Consider the following 27,863-nt stretch of genomic DNA (forward strand, 5'->3'; position numbering starts at 1 on the left):
CCAGTTTAAGCTGCACAAGAGTTTTATTCTGTAGAAGAACGTATTTTACAATACCATACAGCAAATGTCCTGATGATATATTCGTACATATGCACATTTTGGAGAACATTCCCGTTTATTTTGAAGTTCAGCTTGTGTCTAAAATCCTATGCGATTTTAAAATGCACTTGCCCTGTTTTGTTTTGTTTTGAAGAGCCAGAGTAGTGACTGAGCTGAGCAGAGAGCAGGCTGCAGGCTGAGAAGCTGAGCCAGAGCCATGCTTGATTTGTGTTTAATTCCTAGGCTTTGACTATGGGAGAAGCAAAACCTTTTGGGGAGTTAATGCTGTGAGCCCCTCCACCTTAGGCTCAGGTTATACATGTGTGCAAATAAATCATATATCCTAAATACACCACAATGTCCGCCATCCCTCATTACAAGGAAACTCAACCTTGGCTAATCCCTCGCCTGGAACCTGTGGGATTTCTCACAGAGACTGGGGTGGCATGTGACAATTGCCATATACATAGCACTTCAGAAACGGCAAAGCATTTCCCATACATTCTCTCAGATCAACCCTGTAAGACAGGGCAGCTTATTATCCTCATATTTTAGATGCGGTGAATGGGGGACAGGACTACGACGAAGAGAATTGTGGCTTGCCTAATTCCACGTTGTCAGTGGGTGCAATATTTTAATCAGTTGACTCTCTTATCCCCTACTCTATATCCCTTTCCCCCATATTACAAGGAACTTATGGAGGAGAAACCACTGACCATTGCCTATGCTAGCTGGGACTAAGGGGATTTTGAATCCAACAATATAATAAGTGCTACAGGTCCCCCCACTCCTGCAGCAGTCAATGGCTGCCGTGTCCATGGCACAAATGTGCAAATGTCCCAGGACAAAAGCATGGGGTGCATCAGGACAGAATGTCCTAACTTTGCACCAAGACACACTTCCAGGGCTTTTTGCTGTGTATAACTTTCCCAGCCAGGAGCAATGGGGTGCTGTTCTTTGGATGAGCCCTAGAATCTCATTCCAATAATAGCCATGCATATTTTTCCCTGAACAAATATCTCATCTGAATGAGGTCTCTGTGTTGCAGATCTGAATAGTGTAGGTACCAAGAGAAGCAGGATAGCACCAAGGACCAAGACTTTGATCAATGACACACCGAAATCACTCCCTTAGCTTGAGCAATTGCACAAGTTCAAATGATAGAAGTAGGCCCAAGATAGATCGCTCCTGGAAGTGCAAATGTATATGTATACAGAATTCAGTCCTAGAAATAAAAATAGCATTCATTCGTTGGCTGGAGAAGGTGGTCAATGCAAACTTTACAGCTGATACCTGTTTTCTCCAAAGTTTCCTCAGCAATGAATTAATCCACCTGGTTCAAAATGTGGGCACCATATCAAACCCTCTGCTTAAGCCTGCTACATTCATCACTTTATGTATGTTTTTTCCTTATGGTAACAAGCAAGTGGCGCTATCGCAAATTAACAGCAGACTTTTTCCGGTGGTTTTCGACTGAAAAGGATGTTCGGAGAGTTTCCAGGGTTGTCACTATCTGGATGGATGGTGCTGCGCTCGGTCTTCTCTGGAGCATTCCACAGTAGACCTCCTTGGATTTCCTTTGGAAGTGTTTGCCTACCAGGACAAACAGAATTGGGTTAAGGCAGCTGTTGCTGAAGCTGCAGTAGACGGCGATCTGGCTAGCCACGTCAATGGCTTGTTCAGCCCCACAATCAAGAATAACCCCAATGTGAAACAACGTATCCAAGAACGTGGTGATCTGGAAAGGAAGCCAGCAGACAACGAAGAGAAGAAGGACAAAGAGAACCAAGGCAGTGGCTTTTTTCTCTGTCTGGATAGCTCTGATCTTTTGAAATGTGCTGTTTTGTAAAGCATGGATGATTTGCGCTGTGCAGTAGGTTATGACGCAGAGAGGCATCACAAAGCCCACTGTGTTCAGCAAAGTGTTTATGATCACTGTCCATTGCACATCTGATGGATAATTCAGAATGCAGGCGGTGACATTGTTTTCTTCATCATCTTTCAACGATCTAAAGAGGAGAGCAGGAGAGCTCAAGAACAGCGCAGAGACCCAAATGGCGAGGCAGTTCCACTTTGCACAAGAAGGCCGGCGCAGGCGTCCCAGAGACATTGTTTTCACCAAGGCCAGGTAGCGATCAATGCTCACCATCACCAGGAAGTAAATGCTGGAGTACAAGTTCATAGAAACGATGGCATTGACGGCTTTGCAGAGGGGCAGCCCAAACACCCAATGGAAGTTATTGCTTATCGTGATTGCCCAGAAAGGCAAACCACAGAGGAGGAGGAGGTCAGCGGCTGCTAAGTTTGCCAAGTAAACTTCGGCCACCGTGCAGCGGCTCTTGTGGAAGCAAAAGACACTGAGGATAAAGATGTTCTCCACAATTCCCACCGTGGCAAGAAACCAGAGGAACACTGGCTGGATTTCGAGCAGCCAGTTCCATTCCTGCGGCCAGCCGCAGGAGGAGTTGTTTGTCGTGTTGTGCCAAGCAGACTGGCTCACCCCAGAGTTCCAGGCAGTTGTGACACCATAAAGAGCTGTGTTGTTTTCGGCCATGACAGTGGTCCACGTGGGGGCTGGAAAACAAGGAGGTAAATTTAGACCAGTCTTTGGCGCAATGTGCAGAAGCTCAATATGCAATTAAAAACCAAGGGCCAGATTTTTGAAGAAGAGGAGAAGAAGAGTTTGGATTTGATATTCCGCTTTATCACTACCCTAAGGAGTCTCAAAGCGGCTAGCATTCTCCTTTCCCTTCCTCCCCCACAACAAACACTCTGAGGTGAGTGAGGCTGAGAAACTTCAAAGAAGTGTGACTGGCCCAAGATCACCCAGCAGCTGCATGTGGAGGAGCGGGGAAGCGAACCCGGTTCACCAGATTACGAGACTACCTCTCTTAATCACTACACCAAGCTGGCTTTTGGGGTGCATAATCAACTAGCAGAAGCCAGTGCAAGGATTTCCACCAGTGCAACAGGAGTCCTCCACACACACACCCCAGCTGCAGACACCTTGCACCACCCCCAATCTGCTGTGGAAGGCTAGGGGACCCCATCAGAACAGATTGAGGAAAGCGTTGCGTTACAGCCAGGCTGGGCATCTCATTAAAAAGATGAAAAACTGCTGCTAAGATGAAAGATGCATTTTGTTGCGGGACTGCTAGCGCCGAGACATTTGAGATTGATCAGGGTTTGTAGGCTAGGTCCCCACACGGCGATGTGTTGTGCATAGGTGACACACTCCCAGCCAACAGTCAATGTCGGAAAGGGACAGGCATCTATCAAAAAGAGAACACTGTGAACAAGCCTTGAGACAACCTTTTTAAATGTACTGCAATGGCCTTCCCTAAGCAGGCTGGCTGGGGCTGATGGAAGCAGCGGTTAACTGAGGGGTGGGAGAAACAGGCCTGGGGGGGGGGCAAGGCACAAAAATCACTTATGAGACTAATGGGGTGTATGATGTGTGGTGACACACCACCACTGCCACAACGAGATCAAACACAGGAGAAGTGGCTTTCAATTTGAACTTAGCCTGATCTTTTATTCCCCTTCCTTCTCTCCCCTCCCCTTTTTATGAAGATTACACGCTCTGGGATCCCACAGTTAATTCTCCCCTGGTCTCCTCGCTGGCCCAAATAGGACTAATTTAGCCAGCTAGCCCTGGTGATTATCTAATGTTTATTGGATGGATTTCCCCCCTAAATTGATTTTTGAATTCTGAATTTATTGTTATTCATGTTTTATACTGTATTTTATGCTGTTTCCTGTTGCATCAGTTAAGTGTTTTAAATTTGTTGCTAGCCACCCTGAGCCCGATTTTCTGAACCGAGAAGGGCGGGGTATAAATAAAAATTTATAATAATAATAATAATAATCAGCCTTCTTTATGTGAGAGCTGGACCATAAAGAAGGCTGATCACCGAAGAATTGATGCTTTTGAATTATGGTGCTGGAGGAGACTCTTGAGAGTCCCATGGACTGCAAGAAGATCAACCATATCCATTCTGAAGGAAATCAGCCCTGAGTGCTCACTGGAAGGACAGATCCTGAAGCTGAGGCTCCAATACTTTGGCCACCTCATGAGAAGAGAAGACTCCCTGGAAAAGACCCTGATGTTGGGAAAGATGGAGGGCACAAGGAGAAGGGGACGACAGAGGACGAGATGGTTGGACAGTGTTCTCGAAGCTACCAGCATGAGTTTGACCAAACTGCGGGAGGCAGTGGAAGACAGGAGTGCCTGGCGTGCTGTGGTCCATGGGGTCACGAAGAGTCGGACACGACTAAACGACTAAACAACAATTATTATAATTTATTATGGTAAAGATGTGTGGTAAAGTGATTTTTTTCCCCAGGGGGAGGGCAGCAATACAGCTCCTTGCCAAGGGCACAAGGGACCCTAGATATGTCTCTAGATGGGATTTGTAGAACAAAACATATGGAAGACACCATTTTCAGGAAGGCACGCTTGCACATAGCTGTGAATCAAAAGCTGCTGTGCTACAGACATTTAGCTAACAATGCTGTCACTACTTCTTCCTTCTTTTGGGGAGTGAAACATCCCCCGGATGCTTGCTTTAGGTGGGAGAATGTTAAGTGGCCTTGAGGGCACTTCCTTTCCCAGAAGCTGGAAAGAGAGAGGCATTGCCAGGAAAAGTGAATAGCAGGCAGCCAAGTTTTGTGCCCAATTTTGGGTGCAATTCAGAGTTCTGGCCTTAAGCTTTAAAGCCCCAAACAACTGGGGTCCAGATTAGTAGTGGGCCAACTTCACCCATTTAATCCTGCCCATATGCTCTTCTTGAGTGTCCACCATCAGTTAGGTTGGAGCACAAAATGGGCAGGACCGTATTGATGGTGGCCCCAAAGCCACATAATTCCTTTCCAATGGACTTCTGGTTTGCGCCTTCGATTGTGGCATTTAGAAGTCTCTCCACTTCACAGCTGCCCAGAGCTGACAATCTAAATAATTTCATACCTGCAAAGTGCCCCAGAAAAAAATGGGACATCCTGTTTTTTCACAAAGGATCACTGCAGCCATTTTGGGTGCCACGATTTTGGGTTGCACTCTCACTCCGAAAAAGTGCTCCTGGTCAAAATAGTAAAGCAAGTTTCTATTTGCTACCATGCTGCAGTCACATGTGCCTTAAAAAGCTGAGATTAGAAATTGTTTCCAGAGGTACTTTAAACAATTATACACACAAGGGCCATTGAAAGAAACTGATGTAGATAGATTTCTGCAAACAAATGGATTACAAAAAATCTCTCAAGAAAATAAATTGATGTTGAACTACAAAATAACTGAACAGGAGATAGAAGGTGCCATTCAAAATATGCAATTGGGTAAATCTCCAGGACCGGATGGACTGACTTCTAGATATTACAGATCCTTGAAAGAATGGTTAGTACAACCTTTGAAAGAGGTCTGTAATGAAATAATGGAGGGGAAAAGGGCACCGGAGTCGTGGAAAGAAGCTTATATTACACTTGTACCGAAAACAGAGACTGAAAAGACGCAGCTTAAGAACTATCGTCCCATATCATTACTTAATGTGGATTACAAAATTTTTGCAGACATTTTGGCTAAGAGACTGAAAAAAGTGTTGTTGGAAGAGATTCATAAAGACCAAGCGGGCTTTCTCCTGGGTAGACATTTGTCTGATAATATGAGGAACATAACTGACATTTTGGAGAAACTAGATGTGAATATAAACACTAAAGCAGTTTTGATATTTGTGGACGCGGAGAAAGCCTTTGACAATATTTCTTGGAGTTTTATGAAGAAGAACCTACAGGGTATGGGGGTAGGTCAAGGCTTTGAAAACAGTATAAGTGCAATTTATTCAGAACAAAAAGCTAAATTAATTGTAAATAATGTGGTGACGGAATAATTTAAGATTGAAAAAGGGACACGACAAGGTTGCCCAATCTCCCCATTGCTTTTTATTTCGGTCCTGGAGGTTTTGCTGAACATGATTAGAAGGGATCAGTTGGTTAAGGGTATACAGGTTGGAGCCAAACAGTACAAATTGAGAGCATTTGCAGATGATTTAGTATTGACGTTACAGGAGCCAGAATCTAGTACCAAAAGGGTTTTAGAATTGATTCAAGAATTTGGTCAAGTTGCAGGATTTAAATTGAATAAGGTAAAAACTAAGGTTTTAGAGAAAAATCTAACACCAATAGAGAGAGAGAGGTTTCAGAATGAGACAGGTTTAACAGTGGTTAAGAAAGTTAAATATTTGGGGATTAACTTGACTGCAAAAAATGGGAACTTATTTAAAGATAACTATGAAAAATGTTGGGCTGAAGTGAAAAAAGATTTAGAAATTTGGTCAAACTTGAAGCTTTCACTGTTGGGTCGTATCGCTGCCATAAAAATGAATGTATTGCCTAGAATGTTGTTTTTGTTTCAAACATTGCAAATTGTGGACAAAATGGACTGTTTCAAGATGTGGCAGAGAGATATTTCTAGATTTGTCTGGCAGGGCAAGAAGCCCAGAATAAAATTTAAAATACTAACAGATGCAAAGGATAGAGGTGGATTTGCCCTGCCAGACCTTAAACTTTACTATGAATCAGCAGCTTTCTGCTGGTTGAAAGAATGGCTGCTTCTTGAAAACACTGACATTTTGGATTTAGAAGGTTTTAACAACGTATTTGGATGGCATGCATATCTGTGGTATGACAAGGTCAAAGCGCATAAAGCATTTAAAAACCATATTGTCAGGAAAGCACTGTTTAATGTTTGGATAAGATACAAGGATTTATTGGAAAATAAAACTCCAAGGTGGCTGTCACCAATGGAAGCGAAAGCCTTGAAAAAGCTCAATATGGAGGTCAAATGGCCAAAATATTGGGAAATTTTGGAACAAGATGGAGACAGATTGAAATTGCAGAGTTTTGAAAAACTAAAAAACAAAGTGCGAGACTGGCTTCATTATTATCAGATAATGGAGGCATACAATTTGGATAAGAAAATTGGCTTCCAGGTGGAAAAATCAAAATTAGAAACAACTGTTAGAACCCAAAACTAAGAATTTGTCAAGAATGTATAACTTGCTGCTGAAATGGAATACTCAGGATGAAACGGTGAAATCTGCTATGATTAAATGGGCACAAGATGTTGGACATAACATCATGTTCGCTGACTGGGAACAGTTATGGACCACAGGTATGAAGTTTACGGCATGTAATGCCCTAAGAGAGAATATTATGAAAATGATATACAGGTGGTACATAACCCCAGTCAAGCTTGCAAAAATCTACCATTTGCCTGATAATAAATGTTGGAAATGTAAAGAAACTGAAGGTACATTTTTTCACCTTTGGTGGACGTGCCCAAAGATTAAGGCTTTCTGGGAGATGATATATAATGAATTAAAAAAAGGTATTTAAATATACCTTCTTGAAGAAACCAGAGGCCTTTCTCCTGGGCATAGTCGGCCAATTGGTGTTAAAAAAGGATAGAACTTTTTTTATGTATGCTACAACAGCAGCAAGAATACTCATCGCAAAGTATTGGAAGACACAAGAGCTACCCACACTGGAGGAATGGCAGATGAAAATGATGGACTACATGGAATTGGCGGAAATGACTGGCAGAATCCGTGACCAGGGAGAAGAGTCGGTGGAAGAAGATTGGAAGAAATTTAAAGATTATTTACAGAAATATTGCAAAATTAATGAATGTTAGAGTGATGTTGGATTGAAGTTAAGCGGCTTCTAGCTGTACAGGTTTTAAAGTTATAAATATATCAAGATTAAGGATTAGGATTAAAAAGGTTAAAAGAATGGAAAAATTACCTTATTATTATTATTATTATTATTATTATTATTATTATTATTAATTTATTTATTTATACCCCACCCATCTGGCTGGGTTTCCCCAGCCACTCTGGGCGGCTTTCAACAGAATATTAAAATACTATAGTCTATTAAACATTAAAAGCTTCCCTAAACAGGGCTGCCTTCAGGTGTCTTCTAAAAGTCTGGTAGTTTTTCTCTTTGACATCTGATGAGAGGGCGTTCCACAGGGTGGGTGCCACTACCGAGAAGGCCCTCTGCCTGGTTCCCTGTAACTTGGCTTCTCGCAGCGAGGGAACCGCCAGAAGGCCCTCGGCGCTGGACCTCAGTGTCCGGGCAGAAGGATGGGGGTGGAGACGCTCCTTCCCTCTTCCTTTTGACAGCTCGGGGGAGGCTTCCCCCCGGAAGCAGCCCAGGAGCAGGGGGCAACAATGCGCCGCCCCCCGTGACTCCCAAGCCTCCTCTGAGCTGTCAAAAAGAAGGGGGGAAGGATGCTGGCAAAGTGGCACAGCTCTGGCCCTTCCCTCAATGGCTCGGGATAGGCTTGGGAGTCACGGGTGGGCAGCACACCAAATGTCACCCCTCTCAGTGATGACACTCAGGGCAGACTGCCCCCACTGCCCCCTTCCTCTTCCCCTGGATCTCTCCCTCCCCCATGCTCTCTCCCTCCCTAAATCTGCTCCAGAGAGTTGGGGCAACAGATTTAGGGGACATGTGGGGGGAGAAGAGGAGGGGACAACATCTTGTTGCACAAGCAGAAATCCTTGCGCCGATTGAACATTCATGTACATGGGATACAACCCAAGGTTTTGGGAATATAAGGATTGGTGCCCCAAGAATGAGTTTTTAATTCAGAAGTATAGGATTAACCACATGTGCTCCATTTTGTTACTAACATAGATGACAAATCAACTCTCAGTTTCTATTATCTGTTGTTTCAACATGAGGATGGCTGAAGTGAATTAAGGAGTAACCAGTTTCCACACCAGCAAACAGATATTGCTTTTCTCATTCGATACTTGTCTTCTCTCGTGTCATTATGCCTTTTCCCTGTATGTGTTTATATTAAAATTGACAAACACAACCCCAAAAGAAGCAGTTAGAATATAAAAAAGCAAAACAAAACAAGCTGACAGGGAAGGACTCCCAGTCTAACCCCTGTATGTTTACTCAACTCCAGCTGAGTTGTGAGGTTAGTTTTGTTCAGGGCAACCAAAAAAAGCTGCCGACAATGTTAAGTGGAGTGTTCCTGCCATTACATCATTTAAGGGTAGTGAGTCTATAAAAAGCCGGTCCTTTCAACCGTTTGGCAGGGGCAGTTACTGGCTGCTTGTAGTAACAAGTTTTGCGTGCCCAGGTGCCGAGGGCCCGTCGCCCTGACAAGACCACACAAGACAATGTTCTACGGTTCAAATTGTTGTTGTTGTTTAGTCGTTTAGTCATGTCCGACTCTTTGTGACCCTATGGACCAGAGCACGCCAGGCACTCCTGTCTTCCACTGCCTCTCGCAGTTTGGTCAAACTCATGCTTGTAGCTTTGTGAACACTATCCAACCATCTCATCCTCTGTCGTCCCCTTCTCCTTGTGCCCTCCATCTTTCCCAACATCAGGGTCTTTTCCAGGGAGTCTTCTCTTCTCATGAGGTGGCCAAAGTATTGTAGCCTCAGCTTCACGATCTGTCCTTCCAGTGAGCAAAACACACTGATCTCCCAGGTTCAAATTAGGCCACTATTTTATTGATTACAGATGAAAGGGGTTTATCCCCAGGCATTGGGTGTATCCCAAATCAACCAACCCGCTTGCTGGATGTTTCCAATGGGGTTGATTCTGAGGGAAGGAGGTCCTATGACATACAGACAACAAATAGGAGCGACCTCACCAGGATCGCCAGGACCCTGTGGCCCTAGCACCTGCCTGGGCGATTGGACAGAAGACCTTCTCCTGGGTCCCTTCAACAGGATACCCCGTTCCCTTGGAGGGACAGGCAGAGGCCTACAAACTCCCCTCTGATCATGACTAAGGCTCTACCCAATGCCTAATCTGCCCAAGTTGCGACAATTACTATGAGGAGGGCAAAACCCACAGACAGGCTCAATTAGTCTGAAGGATAAATTCCTCATCGGCCCAGAATACAGCGACAGGCAGAACCATAGCAAGGTGGTGGAGTTGAACATGGCAGGAATGCAGCTTAAATGGCCAACAGCTCATCTTCTCTTGCCCTCGGCCTCCTTCTCCTCCTGCCACTGCCACCAGCCAGTGGATGCTTCTCCCATCTTTCCCTTATGTGACAGCAGCAGCAGGAGGAACCGTTGACTGTTGAAGACACGCCCGGACTCCTCTTTTTCCTACTGTTGCTGCCACTGGCTGGAGGCTGCTTCCTCACTCTTTGCTCAGCCTTCTCTGCCCCCTGATCGTTCTGTCCATTAGGAGGTGGGGAATGAGCTGGGCTCCTGGGAGTTGGCACCTATGGATGCCTATAGGAGGGGGTTAGACAGATTCATGGAGGATAAGGAGATGGCTGCTTGCCAAGATAGCTATGCGGTACCCACAGTATCTCCATCTGGGAATGACAAATTCTGCTTGTGGGCTTCTCGGAGGCATTTGGCTGGCCACTCTAAAAGCAGGATGTTGGACTAAGTGGGCTTTTGGCCTCATCCTGCAAGGCTCTTATGATGTTCTTATAAATATTTAGCAAAGAATCCCAATAAAACTAGAGGGTTGTATGAAAAGAATGTCTCTGTGACCCTTATCCAGTAGCCCTCTTTGCTCTTTCTCATCTCATCTCATCTCATCATGGCGATTCCTTGTGAAAATAAATACTATTGCGGGTTTAATGAGAAGCAGAAACTTCACCCACTTAGAAAGAAGACACCTGGTAAGTGTAGAAGGATGTCAGAGCAGTTGTTTTTTCTTGCTTTCTCAAGGATGCACCGGCTACTTCGTCATGATGAATATGTACACAAAAATGGCTAGCCCCTAAACAAGGGTGAGAGTTAATGCCAAAGTACAGCCTGTGATTTATTTGTATGGTTATACATGAATCACTTAGACCAGAGGTAGCTAACACATGACTCTTCAGATCTTGCTGAATTCCCAACTCCCATCTGCCCCATTGTACAAATCCAGTTTTGCTTTGCTAATTTTAGGCTAGGAATGGGACTGAGTCTTAAACCCATGGAATCAAACTGACAGATAAAGTCTTGTTCAGATGTCTGCTTAACCGACCCGGCATTGTGGGATGGCGTGACACTTAAAATGATCCTCACGCTTCCCGGGGAAATGGATTGCAGCCTGCCCCCAAACTGGCCAATTGCGGGAGGGCTACCTGACTGGCTCTGCCTCTGGGGGTGGACCAGACTGAGCCTGTAGGTCTCACTCTGGTCCACCTCTTGAGTATTTAAATCAGGCCAGTTTCACCTCCTCGCGCAGCTCCTCGCCCCGTCATCCCTGGTCATTGGCCATGCTTGCTGGGGCTGATGGGAGTTGTAGTTCAGCAACATCTGGAGGGCCAAAGGTCCCCAACCTTGTCGTAAGATGGACAGGTCATAGTGGAGAGTTTTGACCAAACGTGATCCACCTGGAGCAGGAACCGGCAAGCCACTCCAGTATCCCTGCCAAGAAAACTCCATGGACAAAGGCAACAGACATATAAAGGTTTAATCCTAGTAGTTCCTTAAAGGCTGCATGCATGCCTTTCATTGTGCCTTCACAGACCTTGCTAGCACAGATCCAGTCTGTATGTAATTAACAGGCTTCGCCTCACTGTTCTGTTTGTTTTTTGTTTCCTGGAGCCATGCCTAGCCATATGGGAGTCCCATTTATCATCACAACAGTTCTGAAAGCTGTTGTGGGGGAGGCAAAGGTCAGTGCACAATTGCGTGCCGACGGCAGCTCAGCCCATCAATACGCTGCACTTCCTGGCATCAGCTAACTGTGGATGGGATTTCTTTCTGTCCACCTACAATTTTTTTTGGCCCGGATCCCCAGAAAGGAAGCAAGATTTAAAAACTGATCAAAGCGTTCAGGCCAAACTGGACATTATGGGATATATCTGATAGTAGTTACATTGATATATTTTTTAAAGGAGTAACAGCGAAAGATCACCCCATTTCTGAAATAAGACCATAAAACAGGAGAAAATGGATCTAATCCCTTTCCTCTCTTGCCATTTCCCCTAAGAAGATACCACCTAAGCTGCTATAAAGCCAAGAAGAAATCTGCTACTTGCACCCACAACAGTCTCCTTTCCAGGGCAAAAAGCAGGCTAGGAGGAGGAGGAGGTTAAATTTTTTAGAGCAAGAGCTTTGGATGAAGCGGGAGTAATGAGGTGATGTTGGCACATTTGCTATGATACTTTGCCACAGCAAGGTGGGGGAGGGTGGTATCACAAGCTTGGAATATTACAACTTAAAAGGAGATTTGTGCTGACCCATCTCTCCCAGTTCTGTTTGCTCTGACTGGCAGAAGCTCTCCAGGGAACTGAGCAGAGTCCTTTCCCAGCTCAGCTACCCAGGCTGCTTTTCAACATCTCCAGGCATGCTCTGGATTCCTCGCATAGCTTTGCCTCTGCACTGTGGCTTCCTGTTAAATGCTACCTGTTGTTTATTTTCTGACAAGTGTTATTATGGTGTGGAATCAGATCCCCCTCACCTTCTCAAAAAAATAAAATAAAAATAGCAATGCAATTTTGTTCATTCTAATCAGGCCAGTATAGGAATGGAATGGATTTTGTTGACTTTCTTTCCGTGCATTTTTCTGGGAGCAATCTCATGATTTGGTGCTTCAAATTTTCAGCTCCATTGCCTGTGCTTTTCTCTCAGCCACCGGCACAGACGTGAAGCCACAGGGCTTTTCGAATGATAGACATCAGCATGTTTTCACTCATTGATGGTCATTCTTTGGGGGCTAAGTAATGTGGATGTAACTATAAAGACCACAGTGTGAGATGTATCACTCTTCTTCCTCCCGCCTCACTTACAAAAGGTTAACAAGGAATTGGAAGCATTGTGACGATCAGATTACCCAATACCTGTCTGAGAACAGGTCAAATCTTCTCATGCCAATTCCATTAAATTTAGCAACGTATTCCTAGGAGCTGTGTATTTGCCCATAGTAGTTCAGGCTGGTCCAGGGGTTTAATCCACAGCAGGTATCCCTAAGGTAAGATGGCGCCACAGAAAGCATCAAGTAAGTAACTCAGATAAAGTTTGGCAGTAAAAACCTGGCCTTATCTATTATTACTTGATTAGTATGCCTCTTTATTGACCCACAACAAACATGCCTGACACACAGAGACCTCGGGATAACAAAAATGTTACTATGCTACTGGATTGAACCCAGTGCTAGATTTACGTATAAGCTAAACAAGCTATAGCTTAGGGCCCCACTCTCTTGGGGGGGGGGCAAAAAAAAATTAAAGGAAAAAAAACGCTGGATGTACATTTCCAAAATATAAGTTAAAAAACAAATAAAACCTACATACAGCAACAGTGTTTTGTAGGGTCCTATGGTGTAAGTAATGGGCCCTGCCTGCTAGCCTGCTCCCTAAAATATCACTGGTAATTATTTCACTATTAATATACTTCTTCTTAATTGTATTTCACTATTAATATACTTCTTAATTGTATATCAGTTCAACAATTACATTGATAAAATACATATTTTGTTATGTGCAAATGGCTTTAGATACCTATTAGGTCCATAAATTACCATATAGCATATATTCAAACAGAAAAAAAACAGCAACAAATTGTTGTTGACAAAGGACAGCTGGACATATAGGGGCCCCATTACCTTCAGTAGCTTAGGGCCTCATCAAACCTAAATCCGGCCCTGACTGAACCTTAAGAGCATTATTTAGACAAAATAAGGAAGGCAGAGCAGAGCTACTGTGGGGAAAACATCTGGGACTCACTGAATGGGGGAAAAACAGAATTGGATCATATGTCCTAGGTGGATAAGAACTGATGTAGCAGTTGAAAGCTGTGGCAGGCCTTGACTGTAGAAGAATAAAATTATGAAGGAATTAAAGAATTAAAGAAAGTTGAAATGGGCATGAGAAAGAATGAGCAAGTGAAGGTTGGAATTTGAAGATTGTGTTTGCAAGATAACTGTGAGAAAAGGACCAAACAACATGTGTGCAGTCGCAATTGCTTTAAGGGTTAAGGGCAAGGGAAGGCAGTAAAGATAAGAAAGTAGAAGCTAGCTAGTTATGACAAGATAAGGGAGTTATTAACAGAGTGGTTACAGTTTCACCAATTAAATGATATTTTTAAGATGGATAACAAGAACGGCTTTAGTTAAAGAGTGGTTAGAAAATAACATTAAATTGTTGTCAAAAATGTACAGTTTGCTCTTTGAGTGGCATACGAAAGATGAACAGGTTAAATCTGTAATGATACACTGGGCAAAGGATTTGGGACATAATATCCAGATGGCAGACTGGGAAAGGTTATGGAAAACAGATTTGAAATTTGTGGCATGTTGTACGCTGAAAGAAAATTATATGAAAATGATGTACCGGTGGTATTTGACTCCTAGTAAGTTAGCAAGAATGTATAGAACTAGTACAAATACATGCTGGAAATGTAAAAAAAGAGAAGATACTTTTTATCATATATGATTGTCGTGTAAGGTAATGAAAGCTTTCTGGGAAATGATATATAATGAAATGAAAAAATGTTTAAAATAACTTTTGTTAAAAAAGAAGCTTTTCTATTAGGAATTACAGGTACCAACATTCCAAAGGAAAAGAGAAGATTATTTATGTATGGGACAACAGCCCACGGATGTTACTAGCCCAGAGATGGAAAGAAGAAAGAGTCCCTACCAGAGAGGAATGGCAAACTAAGCTGATGGACTATGCTGAAATGACAAAGCTGACTGGAAAGCTCAGGACCCAAGAGGACAAAAACTTTTAAAAAGAATGGGGAAAATTCATAATATACTTAGGACAGCATTGCATGCAGATGGAAACATTAGCAGGATTTTAATCTCATTTGTAATGTAACAAATGTTATGGATGATATGGATGTTAGAATTCCTGCTCCGTGATTGCAGTCATGGGATTTTTGTCTATCACATGACGGCGTATATTTTGACTCCACAAAGTGGGAAGTGACGGAGACAGGATGTTTGTGTTACTGTGTTCCGTGAAGTGGGACTATTGTCCTTTGTTCTTTTTCTCTTTGCTGTCTGATGCTAGAGAGAGTGGGAGCCATGTTGCAGTGCTCCGTGTGTATTTATATGTAAATAAAATAGATTAGCCAAAATGCTGAGTTGCTGAGGTCTGTCACGCAAGCTGTGAAGACTCTGCAGATCCCTAAGTGTGCCAGTGTCTGTTGGCATCGGTCATTGTGATGTTCGGGCTGAAGATAGCTTTTGAAGCTCCTGAACGATTGACCAGGAGGGAGAGAACATGCCAGTTGGGCATGTGTCTCTGCCAGGGTCCTACTCGAGTGTAGGACAAGCTCCTGACAATGGATTGATATAAAATATAGATTAAGGAATAATATGCAGTTTCAAATGTTGGCAATAGGACCCATGAAGGGGATGGGGGAAGTCTCGAGATTCAGAGAATCTCCATATATGGATATGTATATGGATTGTTATAAAATTATATTTGTAAAACCAAATAAAAATGTTTAAAAAAGAAAGAAAGTAGAAGCTAGCAGAAGGAAGTATAACTATATGGACAAGGCTTTCCTATGCTTGTAAATGTATAAATGCCTGTGCTTTTTCATATTTGGTGAGTTCAACAGTGGTTTGAAGATGAGTTGTAGTTAAGGCTTAACCACATTGTCCATGTTTGGACAATACAACAAGCTGCAGTTGATCTAAAAGAGAAACAAAAGCATCCAAACTTGGCCTCATGTCCATGTCACGGGAGAGGGTAGGGGAAAGCATATGAGCTTGGGGCAAGACTAGGCTCATTCTCATGATGTTGAATCATAGTTAGATCAGGCATAGGCAAACTTGGCCCTCCAGATGTTTTGGGACTACAACTCCCATGATCCCTAGCTAACAGTACCAGTGGTCAGAGATGAAGGGAATTGTAGTCCCAAAACATCTGGAGGGCTGAGTTTGCCTATGCCTGGTTTAGATAATCTTAAGGGTTGACGAGATTCATAGTCCTCCTAAGCTGCCCTTTCTTAATACAATGCTTTCCAGGTATTGTTGGACAACACCTGCCATCATCCCTGACCACTGGCCATGCTTGCTGAGGCTCTGCAGTCCTGATGTAAAAAATATTGGACTACATGTACCACTGGATTTATTCAGTATAAAGGCAATCCTACAATCAGGTTATTGAAGGCCTGTAGGTCAGTACGCAACACCATTCACTATTTTGCAGCAAGGATTTCAGAAACCTCTAAGAAAAATAAAGGAGCCTATGCCTCAAACTAGGTTGTTTATGTTTCTGGGTCTTTTCTGGGGTTGTTTTTTTAAAAGAAGAAAACAGTCTTGATCCTAATGGAAAGCAACGTCAGCTTCATCTGATGAAAATAATTCCTGATCTCTTTTTAACAAGCAGAATAGTTTTTGCCTGCGTCAGGAAAGAAGCAGTAAACTGCAGAGATGCCACTGGCATCGTCTGATGAAGCTGCCATGCAACTAGCTCAAAAGATAAATTGAATACTGTAGGCAGTGGGTTTCTTGTACAATACAATTATGTGGCCATCCAAATGACCACATAACGTACCTTTCTGACAGCGTGCCAGAAAAATGTCTGTCTGCGCCGGAGATCTTTATCAAAGAGGGCAATTTCCCCTCTGACTTGTAGGACTTGTCTGCCTGCCATTTTGCTTCCCTTCACGTCATCCAATTTAATATATTTCTAATGTCTGGAGGAGCGGGGAGTGTCCAAAGGCAGAGGCAGTTCACTCACCCTTTGCAGATACCAAGGATAAGGAAATAAGGAGAGCCTTGTTGGATTAGACCAAAGGCCTGCCTAGCATCATCTTTCCTGCAGTGGCCAACTAGATGCTTCTAGGAAGCCCACAAAGATGATGGGAAGACAACAGCCCTCTCCTGCTGTTGTTCCCCAGCAGGCTGCCTCTGATACTTCAGGAAGTACATAGTCATCCTTATAACCTTGCCCTCCATACATTTGTTTCATCGCCTAGTGAAGCCATATACCATATTTTTCCATCTATGACACCCCCTATTTTGGGGGACTCAGATTTAAGAAAATGGGGGGAGGTGGCACAGAGTATAAGACGCCCCCTAATTTTTGACATTATTTTTAGGGGAAAAACCTAGTCTTATACACGGAAAAATACGGTAACTTGGTGGCTTCACTTGATAGGGCTGGATTTGACCCCTGCCCTAATACAAATGAGAATGAATGAATGAATGAATGAATATGTGTGTGTGTATCTTCCTATATACATAAAAATGTAAGGCTGTCATCACGCATGCCCCATTGGAGGTTTTGTAGTGCCACATCACAATCCTGGATTTGCATGAATAAATCAGGCTGGCAAGCTGAAAAGTGAACTTAGTTGGATGGGAAGGGAAAGTTCTAGGGATTTAATGGGGGGGGGGAGTGGCAGGAGAGTTGGAATGAGCTCCAAGTTTTATAGATGGATAGATACACATATGTGTCCTGACTGCATGTAACACTAAGCAAAGCCACTGCCATTTTCCTTAAGTCTCAATTTTTCTCAAATGTCAGGGCCTACTATAGTTACCCTGCAGATGTTTTTAATCAACAGGAGGGGCAGATAATTATCAAGACTATAGCAGTTGAGGAGTGAGAGTTACCTCTTTCCTCCTGAGGAAAACCCCTTCTCTGATTGCATTGGGAGTAAATACAAAGCATCATTGCGTGGCGATTCTCGCCCCCTCTCACAGATGGAATAAATAAAGACACAGGACACCAGAATTTAGGTTAATGGGCGAAAAATGGCCACAACTTTATTGATTACAGGTAAGAGAGGTATTGGCTTTAGGCATTGGCCCTATCAGACTAACCGGTATAACCGGGAAGGGTTAAGCACCAACAGGGGGAGCCCCCGAGATGCACATCCCTAGGCGCTCCCCGAGGGGTTACCGCTGGGGAGCGCGCTTTAGGCCCTAGCCTCCATAGGTTTCCGACGAGGCGACACCCCCCGGAGTCCTTTAACAAACTACCCTTCAACATTTGGGGGAGGTGATGGCGTTCCTCCCCCCCAACTCATTTGCATAATAATACCCCTGCCAATGCCTAACCGCCAAAACCAAAGGTGTTGTGACGTTTTACTACGAGGTAGGCGAAAAAACCAAGTGGCTTCCAAAATACAGCCAATTAGCCAAATGGAAAAACTCCTACCAGGCCCCTTGCGGCGACCAGCCGAAGCCCATAGCAAAGTCCAAATGAAAACCTAAAGGGCAGGAGGGTGGGAAACCGCAGCTGCTGAAAGAAAAGAAAGGGGCGAGCATGGGGTTCCCCCGACCTTAAATGCCCCCTACTAGTCTTGCCCCCGCCGCCAGCCAATTGGCTGGCGCGGTGAATGATGAATGCTAATGAATCCCGGGATTCCCCAAGTCCTGCGGGGCTGCAGCCAGCCCCGCAAGGGTGTGAATGGGGCGTGAGCCCGCAACCCCCCCCCCGTATGTCGGGAGTGGCTTTCCTGTAAAGGAGGCCGAATGGAAACAAGGACTGTAAAGCACTTTGTACTGTAAAACATGCTTTAGAAACAGTCCGTGATAAAAAGACATGTTCTGAAGTTTTAAAAAACATGCTTTTCAAGAGTGAGCTGAGTAAAAAAGAATGGAACAAAGCAACTTGGGGCTTTGCTTTTTAATACTTAGAACCAGTGCTATTTTTCTAGAAAAAGAGGTGCCGGAACTCACCATGAACACCTCCATCATTCTCTTAGAATGGCAATGATGCCCACCTGAGATGTGCCAGAACTGAGTGAAGCAACTTATGGATGCTGCTTCACATATTAGGCTTCTCATCACAAGCTAAGCTGTTAATCACCAGCTTCATAGGGGGAATGAGCTATGCCAAGGTTAAAGGGAACTCATCATTTTCTCTTTTGCAGGATATGACCTACACCACTTTATTGCCTGAAATTGGCAGGGAGCGTGTCCCTTCTCAGTGCAGTTTTGTGAGCAATTTCCCCTGTGCGGCAGGCTGCCCCTTCCCAAATAAGTGCTACTTGATAAGTCATCACATGAAATTAAAAGCCAGAGATAGAAAACCCTCCTTCAGGAGGTGGAGAATGGAGTGGTCAGGTAGACGAAGCAGAATTTTCCGGTTACAACTTGCATTCTTCTGCCAGAGAGATTCAGCTTGTGGCAAAAAGCAGAACAAACATCTGCCTCTTGTTTCCTGCCTAAAGTCACACACGCCAGCCTGTTAGAGTCTCTAAGAGAAAGAATGTTGTCTGTCCTTTGACATCTTCCACTGGCCAGCATTAACCAGAGGGTCTCTATTGTATTCAGCTCCCATTAGTAATCTCAAGCAGAAAGTTACGTTCATTGGTTTGCACAGGTGTGAAGCCTGGTTATGGCTCAGAGGCTTCAGCCCTGGAAGCACCTCAACTCCAAAACAAACTTTCTGAGCAAGACTCCCAATGTTCTCTGCTAAAGAGCCAAGACAACAGTTTGGGTTCTATAACTCAGATAATATTACATTGCCTCCCATTAGCAGTCCACACTCCCCAAAGAGCCTAAAGTTGGAATTTGGGAAAGTATTTGGACACATCTGCCAAGGGGTGGTGTTGACCATTTTTTGTATTGTTCCCGTGTCTTTAATAGCTCCTTGATGTGCACATACAGTGGTACCTCTGGTTACGTACTTAATTCGTTCTGGAGGTCCGTACTTAACCTGAAACTGTTCTTAACCTGAAGCACCGCTTTAGCTAATGGGGCCTCCTGCTGCCGCCACGCGATTTCTGTTCTCATCCTGAAGCAAAGTTCTTAACCCGAGGTACTATTGCTGGGTTAGCGGAGTCTGTAACCTGAAGCGTATGTAACCCGAAGCATATGTAACCCGAGGTACCACTGTATTGCCAAGTGAGAATGTTTATGTTCATGCATTTAAAAGCTTCCTGTGCTGTGCTGACGGGTATGTCCGTAGCAAAAGGAAGAACAAAGAAATAGTGGGGTCACTCAGAGGAGAAGATGGTGAAATGCAAACAGGGGACACAGAAAGGGCTGAACTCCTCAATGCCTTCTTTGCCTCAGTCTTCTCGGATAAAGAAAACAATGCCCGACCTGAAGAATTTGGAGCAAATGATTCAGCAGAGGAAACACAGCCCAGAATAACTAAGGAGATAGTACAAGAATACTTGGCTAGTTTAGATGTATTCAAGTCTCCAGGGCCAGATGAACTGCATCCAAGAGTATTAAAAGAACTGGCAGATGTGATCTCAGAACCACTGGCAGTCATCTTTGAGAATTCCTGGAGGACAGGTGAAGTCCCGGCAGACTGGAGGAGGGCAAATGTTGTCCCTATTTTCAAAAAGGGGAAAAGAGAGGACCCAAATAATTATCGCCCAGTCAGTCTGACATCAATACCAGGGAAGATTCTGGAGCAGATCATTAAGCAAACAGTCTGTGAGCACCTAGAAAGGAATGCTGTGATCACCAATAGTCAGCATGGATTTCTGAAAAATAAGTCATGTCAGACTAACCTAATCTCGTTTTTTGACAGAATTACAAGCCTGGTAGATGAAGGGAACGCAGTGGATGTAGCCTACCTTGATTTCAGCAAGGCATTCGACAAGGTGCCCCATGATATTCTTGTAAAGAAGCTGGTAAAATGCGGACTTGACTATGCTACCACTCAGTGGATTTGTAACTGGCTGACTGACCAAACCCAAAGGGTGCTCATCAATGGTTCCTCTTCATCCTGGAGAAGAGTGACTAGTGGGGTGCCACAGGGTTCTGTCTTGGGCCCGGTCTTATTCAACATCTTTATCAACGACTTGGATGATGGACTCAAGGGCATCCTGATCAAATTTGCAGATGACAGCAAACTGGGAGGGGTGGCTAACACCCCAGAGGACAGGATCACACTTCAAAACGACCTTGACAGATTAGAGAACTGGGCCAAAACAAACAAGATGAACTTTAACAGGGAGAAATGTAAAGTATTGCACTTGGGCAAAAAAAAAATGAGAGGCACAAATACAAGATGGGTGACACCTGGCTTGAGAGCAGTACATGTGAAAAGGATCTAGGAGTCTTGGTTGACCACAAACTTGACATGAGCCAACAGTGTGACGCGGCAGCTAAAAAAGCCAATGCAATTCTGGGCTGCATCAATAGGAGTATAGCATCTAGATCAAGGGAAGTAATAGTGCCACTGTATTCTGCTCTGGTCAGACCTCACCTGGAGTACTGTGTCCAGTTCTGGGCACCACAGTTCAAGAAGGACACTGACAAACTGGAACGTGTCCAGAGGAGGGCAACCAAAATGGTCAAAGGCCTGGAAACGATGCCTTATGAGGAACGGCTAAGGGAGCTGGGCATGTTTAGCCTGGAGAAGAGGAGGTTAAGGGGTGATATGATAGCCATGTTCAAATATATAAAAGGATGTCACATAGAGGAGGGAGAAAGGTTGTTTTCTGCTGCTCCAGAGAAGCGGACACGGAGCAATGGATCCAAACTACAAGAAAGAAGATTCCACCTAAACATTAGGAAGAACTTCCTGACAGTAAGAGCTGTTCGACAGTGGAATTGGCTGCCAAGGAGTGTGGTGGAGTCTCCTTCTTTGGAGGTCTTTAAGCAGAGGCTTGACAACCATATGTCAGGAGTGCTCTGATGGTGTTTCCTGCTTGGCAGGGGGTTGGACTCGATGGCCCTTGTGGTCTATTCCAACTCTATGATTCTATGATTCTATGATTTCTGCATGTCAAGCTGCTGTTAAGGGCACAAGAGTGAAGTAAAGCAGATTTTCCTTTTTCACTGGTGAATGCTACCTAGGACGGGTGAAAGACTGGCTCACTTGTAAGCATAATTGATTATATTTGCATTCACTTCCAGAATGCAAACATTTGATTGAAAGTGCTATAAGTCACCATGACATCATTTGTCTGGCATGGAGGAGAAAGGAATGGAGATGTCTCATCAACAAGTTTCTTTGCAGAGGCTTCTTGGATGCTGTAGAGACTTGACTGCTTCCAAACTGGCCATTTGGGGGAGCGGCGGTGGGGCCAGCAGCTGGGGGGGGGAGCAGTGGCGTAGCGTGGGGGGTGCAGGGGGGCCCGGCCGCACCGGGCGCAACATGGGGGGGGCGCTCACACTCGCAGCTCTCTGCCCTTACCTGGCTCACTCACTCTAGGGGGCGCAAATTACTTGCCTTGCCCCGGGTGCTGACAACCCACGCTACGCCACTGGGGGGGAGAGAAAAGATTCACATACTTTTCATGAGGCAATTGCAAGGTCACAAGGTGGTTAGATTGGTCTCAACTAGGGCCAGGGCCTTTTCAGTACTGGCCCCGACTTGGTGGAACGCTCTGTCACAAGAGACTAGGGCCCTGTGGGACTTGACATCTTTCCGCAGGGCCTGCAAGACAGAGTTGTTCCGCCTGGCCTTTGGTTTGGACTCAGTCTGACCCTTATGTTTCCCTCCCCTTATGGTCTTGATTTATGGGCTACTATTAAAATGAGGCTGCATTTTAAATTGCATTTTAACCTGTATTTTAAATTGGGTTTTTTCTTCTTTTTCTTTCACCCCTATCATGTTTTTTACTGTGATTTTATTGGTGTTAGCCACCATGAGCCCGGCTCTGGCTGGGGGCGGGGGCAGAGTATAAATAAAATTTATTATTATTATTATTATTATTATTATTATTATTATTATTATTACAAAACCTTCTGCTCCCATGTTTTCCCTGCTCAACTTCTGGGTTCCCCCTGACCCCCAGGTTCAGAAAATCCAATTTTTTATTATTATTTTACAGAGTGAAACAACTGGTAGAAGTTCTCATTATTGTAAGATCACTCACCCCAATATCATTAATCTCAGCAAGGAGCTAAATCAGCTCAGCAGCACTCAGCCTGCTCATTGATCAGCCAACTGAAGTGAATGAGCAACTTTTGCTGGAGACAATGTCCTTGAGTTTGCGTAATCCCTACTACCTGTCTCAATACAGTGGTACCTCAGGTTACAGACGTTTCAGGTTTCAGACTCTGCTAACCCAGAAATAGTACCTCAGATTAATAATTTTGCTTCAGGATGAGAACAGAAATCGTGCTGTGGCGGCGCGGCGGCAGCAGGAGGCCCCATTATCTAAAGTGGTGCTTCAGGTTAAGAACAGTTTCAGGTTAAGAACGGACCTCCAGAAGGAATTAAGTTCTTAACCCAAGGTACCACTGTATCTTGCATTGCTGGGATGTTAAAGTGGACTTGTTGGCACTAATTTCACTGAATGCTCTTAGGCCTGCTCTTGAGAACATAGGAAGTGCTCTTCCTTATCATTACATCTTCACATCTGGAATCAGGAGAAGAGGCTTCCAGGGCACAACCCGAGGTTTCCAAACAGCACTTTTTGCCTCCTGTGTTTATGAAACATGTTTTTGCTGATTGCATCAAGTGTTCCTGCTGCAGGCGTTTAAGATCGGAGGGGAAAGGAAATTATATTTAACGGGCAGTAACCCAGTTGCCCATTCTGTGGTCTGAGGCTTGTGATGACTTTGGAAAGTCCTTTAATTTTAACTGTGCTTTATGCCATGGGTAGGCAAACTGAAGCCCGGGGACGGATCCGGCCCAATCGCCTTCTAAATCCAGTCCACGGACAGTCTGGGAATCAGCGTGTTTTTACATGAGGGTTATTTGTGGGGCCTGCCTGGTGTTTTTACATGAGTAGAATGTGTGCTTTTATTTAAAATGCATCTCTGGGTTATTTGTGGGGCATAGGAATTCATTCATTTTATTTTTTCCCCCAAAATATAGTCTGCCCCCCACAAGGTCTGAAGGACAGAGGACCAGCCCCCTGCTGAAAAAGTCTGCTGATCCCTGCTTTATGCAGTAGTTTAATTGCATTGTAGTACTTGTAAATTCTCATTGTGAACTGCTCTGGGATACATTTGTATGGGTAGTATACAAATGGGACTGAAATAAGAAGAACACAGCCCAAGTGAGCCCACCTACAGGAAGTGGAAGCAAGGCCTAATGGCAGGTACCTCAGCAGTCTTTGGGAACTAACAAAATCAGAACACATCCACCATTAGGACTGGGCAAATCTGTCAATTTCAGTTGCTCTCAGTTTCTCATTTTTCCACCATTCAGTGCTCCACATTTTTACATCCGTTTGTGATATATATTACATACTGATGCAGAAATGAGGAGAACTGAACACACACAATTTATTCAATTTATATACCACCCTTTATCCTCTCTCTTTCTCTCTTCATTGACATTTCAATGAAAGTTTCTCACAAGATATAAATTTTAAAATTAAATTTTGCCCTATATACATTTTTGCAAAGAAATTTCCCCTAATATAATGTACTTTTGTATATTAATATTTTCCTACTATTTTTATGCACATTTTATTTCCCTACTATTTTTATGCACATTTTATTTTAGTGTATGCATTTTTATACACACTACTTGGCTGGAGACCTGCACTGCAAAATTTACCGACGTGGAAATTTCGAAAGACGGCTGTGTTTCAATTTATTTATTGGTTTGGAAAGTGCAAATTAAGTAGTTTTGCTTTTAAGTGTGAAGTGAAACAATTTTTCCCCTACCCCTGTCCACAGTTTCCATGTGGTTTAAAAATTACCTTTGTGTTTAAAACATACCTTTTGGAAATTTGAATAAAAGTGGGTTTTTGCAGCTTAATAAAATAAAACCTTTGGGAAGAGATAACTAAATATAAGGACCATATCTCAGTGGCATGGACCATATCTCATATGTTTTGCAGACACAGAGCAGTATTCAGCTCACTCATTCAATCAATGGAAGAGTTTCCACTTCTACAATGGAACTTCCCCCACTCGTCTCCCTGCCTTCTGCTATAGAAAGTTGGAGGAACTCACAGAACAAATGTTGCTCTGTTGTGCAAGTTGAAATGCTTGCATTGATGGAATGACTTAGATGGATACCACCTAATCTTCTAACTTCACTGCCCTGGCATCTTCAACTAGGACAATGAAAGTCCCTTCTCAAGCCCTGGAGAACAACAGCCAATCAATGCAGACAGTGTTGAGTTAGGTGTACCAATGTTCTGGCCTGGTATAAGGCTGCCTCTTATATTCCAGTGAGAGTTGAGGTCAATTGAAACTGTCCTTCTCATCAACTGTCTGATTCCAGAATCTCCCAGTTGGGACCAGTAGAATGGACCACCTTGGAAGGTGGTGAACCCTCCACCACTGGAGGTTTTTAAGCAGAGGTTGGATTTTAAACAGGGAATTTTTTAGCTGTGATTGTTGCTTTTCAGGGTGTTGGACTAACTCTGCTGTTCTATGATCCTTTTCGTAATCAAGCTTGAGCACATCTCCCATACTCCCTATAAGCAGACAAAGCTGCCAGGAAAACAAACCCTATCTATTTCTTCCTGCAGATTCCCTCAGGAAAGAGAAGCTTTTACGTAGGAGTTTTTCCCCTTACATAAAAGGTTATTTGCAGCTTAATAGGTTCTTTGCAGCTGAACATGCATTAGAGATTTAATGGGGTATTTATGCCCACCCTCATCAGGCCAGCCAAAGACATTTCAGTACCTCCAAACATTTCAGGCGGACCTCCAAAATGATGCCTCCCCACCAAAGAACATGGGGTGTAGGGAAGATCTACATCAGGAACAGAGAAGAGATTGACATCAGGATCTGCTGCCCACAGTGGACCCTGTTGCCTGAGGTGGTTGCGTCATCTTGTCTCATGGGTCCTGTGTCCCCCTCTTTCCATTTCTTTATATCAGTGTGGGATTTTTGTTTGTTTGATTTTGTTTTTCCTTCTAACAATTAAAAATTGGAGTAGAGAACCTGTGGCCCTCTGTTGGACTGCAATGCCTACCATCCTGACCATTGACCATGCTGGTGGGAGCTGGAGTTCAACAACATCTGGAGGGCCACAGGTTCTTCATCTTCTAAGTAAATGCTACTTTGCATGGGTTAAACCACAGAGCCTAGGACTTGCCGATCAGAAGGTTGGCAGTTTGAATCCCCGCGACAGGGTGAGCTCCCATTGCTCTGTCCCTGCTCCTGCCAACCTAGCAGTTCAAAAGCACATCAAAGTGCAAGTAGATAAAGAGGTACTGCTCCGGTGGGAAGGTAAACGGCGTTTCCATGCACTGCTCTGGTTCGCCAGAAGCGGCTTAGTCATGCTGGCCACATGACCTGGAAGCTGTACGCCGGCTCCCTCAGCCAATAAAGCAAGATGAGTGCAATTCAGGGAAGGGGAATTATGAGTTAAGGAATGGGACTTGGGGAAAGCTCACAGGACACCTAATGTCCTGAGACCAGGTAGGACTAGTTTCTGTAGATTGCATTGGGGAGCAAGCACCACTGTAATTTGTCACACAGCTGCCCGACACGAAACACGTATGCTGCAGGCAAATGAAGTGATGGTCTGGAGTTCCAGTGCTATTGCTACTGCCCCTGCCGTTAATACTACTACAACTGCAAACTCCATAAAATTTATTAGCCCACCTGCCCAGACACTTCTACTACTAGTAGTACTGCTGCTACTACTACAAACTTGCAAATATATTCATGAAATTTAGTTGCTCACCTGCTCAGACGCATGTACTAGTGCTATTGCCAACTTGCAAATATATTAATAAAACATATTAGTCCACCAACCCAGAGACATTTATATATGCATATACAGAGAAATAAAGTTCTCTACCTAGTTGTCACTTTGTTTCATAACATGTTCTTCTGCATTTTTATTCAGAGCTAAGTTCCAGTGAGGTCAATGAGACTTACTCCCAAGTACGCACGCTAGGGTATTTCTGCTCATGTCTATTCCCTATGTCACATTTCCTACAACTAGGAACCAGATAACTGTTGTTTCTTTTCATAACCATAACTGTCTTCCGCAGCCTTTTCAAAGCTAGGATCCATCTTTGCAGCCTGCAACTTGGGAGCCATTTCAATTATTTTTACACTTTTATCTCTCTGTTTTCCTCCTCTTGTCTCTCTCATTTGAAAAAACAAAAAACAAAAGCACAACAAAAGGAAATGGTCCTGGCAATGCGGCAGGCACAACCCATATGGGTCCTGATCCAGCAGTTAAAGATCATCATTCTACATGCATCATCCCAAACATGAAGGGTCCACAACTCCTTGAAACTGGCTGCCATCACCAGCCAATGACCCATTAGTAGCTAGCAGAGCAATCCTGTGCATGCTTACTCAGAAGTAAGTCCCCCTGTGTTCAGCGGGGGGGGGGGTTCTCACTGCCTTTTACAATCACGTTTAGAACTGTAACTTTAGTGACCCATGCCTCGGACATTTATGTAACCCACTGGTAAGTCCTGCCTTGGCACCCTAACTTTAATACTATCAAAATCAGCTGTGTGTGCACATCCATTGTTTCAGAGGCAAAGGGACTGTGTGTGCATCTGTGTGCATGTTGACTCCCAACAAGTAATTGCATTCATCGATAAAAGCTGTCACTGCAGTGCAGTAAGTAGAAATAACAAGCCCTTTGGGAACAAAGGGACACACTGAGGAAAGGCTGTAGCTCAGTGGTACAGCATCTGCTTTGCATGCGCAAGGTCTCCGGTTTGATCCCTGCCATCTCCAGGTAGAGATGTAGAGTGCTCCCTGTCTAAAACCTTCATGGACCCGTGGTCTAACTTGGGATGAGACAGCTTCCAATGTTTCTAAATAAAGCAGAATTTTTGTAGCACAGAAAAAGAAAAGTTCATTAGTAACTGCAACTGGGAGCTAAGAAAACTTTTGGGGAAATTCCACCGTTAACAAAGTTATGAAGTCAGAGAGAAGCAGAAGTACATACCTTTCTAGCAAAGACGTGGGTAGCTCTGGGAGCACAGGGGCTGGCTGCGGAGTGCCTTTGTGAATGTTTCTGAGGAGTTTTCTTGTGGTTTCCGAAGAGTACTGAAGCAGCTCCTCCCTCTGTC

The 27,863-nt window shown here is 44.0% G+C and overlaps 1 protein-coding gene and 1 long non-coding RNA gene across 3 annotated transcripts; one reads left to right on the forward strand and one right to left on the reverse strand.

The window, feature by feature from the left end:
- Positions 1–173: 173 nt before the first annotated feature.
- On the reverse strand, positions 174–27,863 carry BDKRB2 (bradykinin receptor B2). 2 transcript variants are annotated; one of them, XM_080991807.1, is made up of 2 exons: positions 27,740–27,863; positions 174–2,613 (listed from the first exon to the last, which is right to left on the reverse strand). In XM_080991807.1, exon 2 carries the CDS (start codon positions 2,591–2,593, stop codon positions 1,472–1,474), a length of 1,122 nt encoding a protein of 373 aa, XP_080847933.1. In that variant the 5' UTR covers positions 2,594–2,613; positions 27,740–27,863; the 3' UTR covers positions 174–1,471. The 2 variants fall into 2 exon arrangements, with proteins under 2 accessions (XP_080847933.1, XP_080847932.1); XM_080991806.1 differs by lacking the exon at positions 27,740–27,863 and adding an exon at positions 25,498–25,620.
- LOC308470561 lies at positions 13,937–15,104 on the forward strand. The gene is made up of 2 exons (XR_013982480.1): positions 13,937–14,372; positions 14,555–15,104. It is a non-coding gene; the product is annotated as an uncharacterized lncRNA (long non-coding RNA).

This window comes from Podarcis pityusensis, assembly GCF_964106645.2.
Source record: "Podarcis pityusensis genome assembly, chromosome: 1".
NCBI lineage: Eukaryota > Metazoa > Chordata > Lepidosauria > Squamata > Lacertidae > Podarcis > Podarcis pityusensis.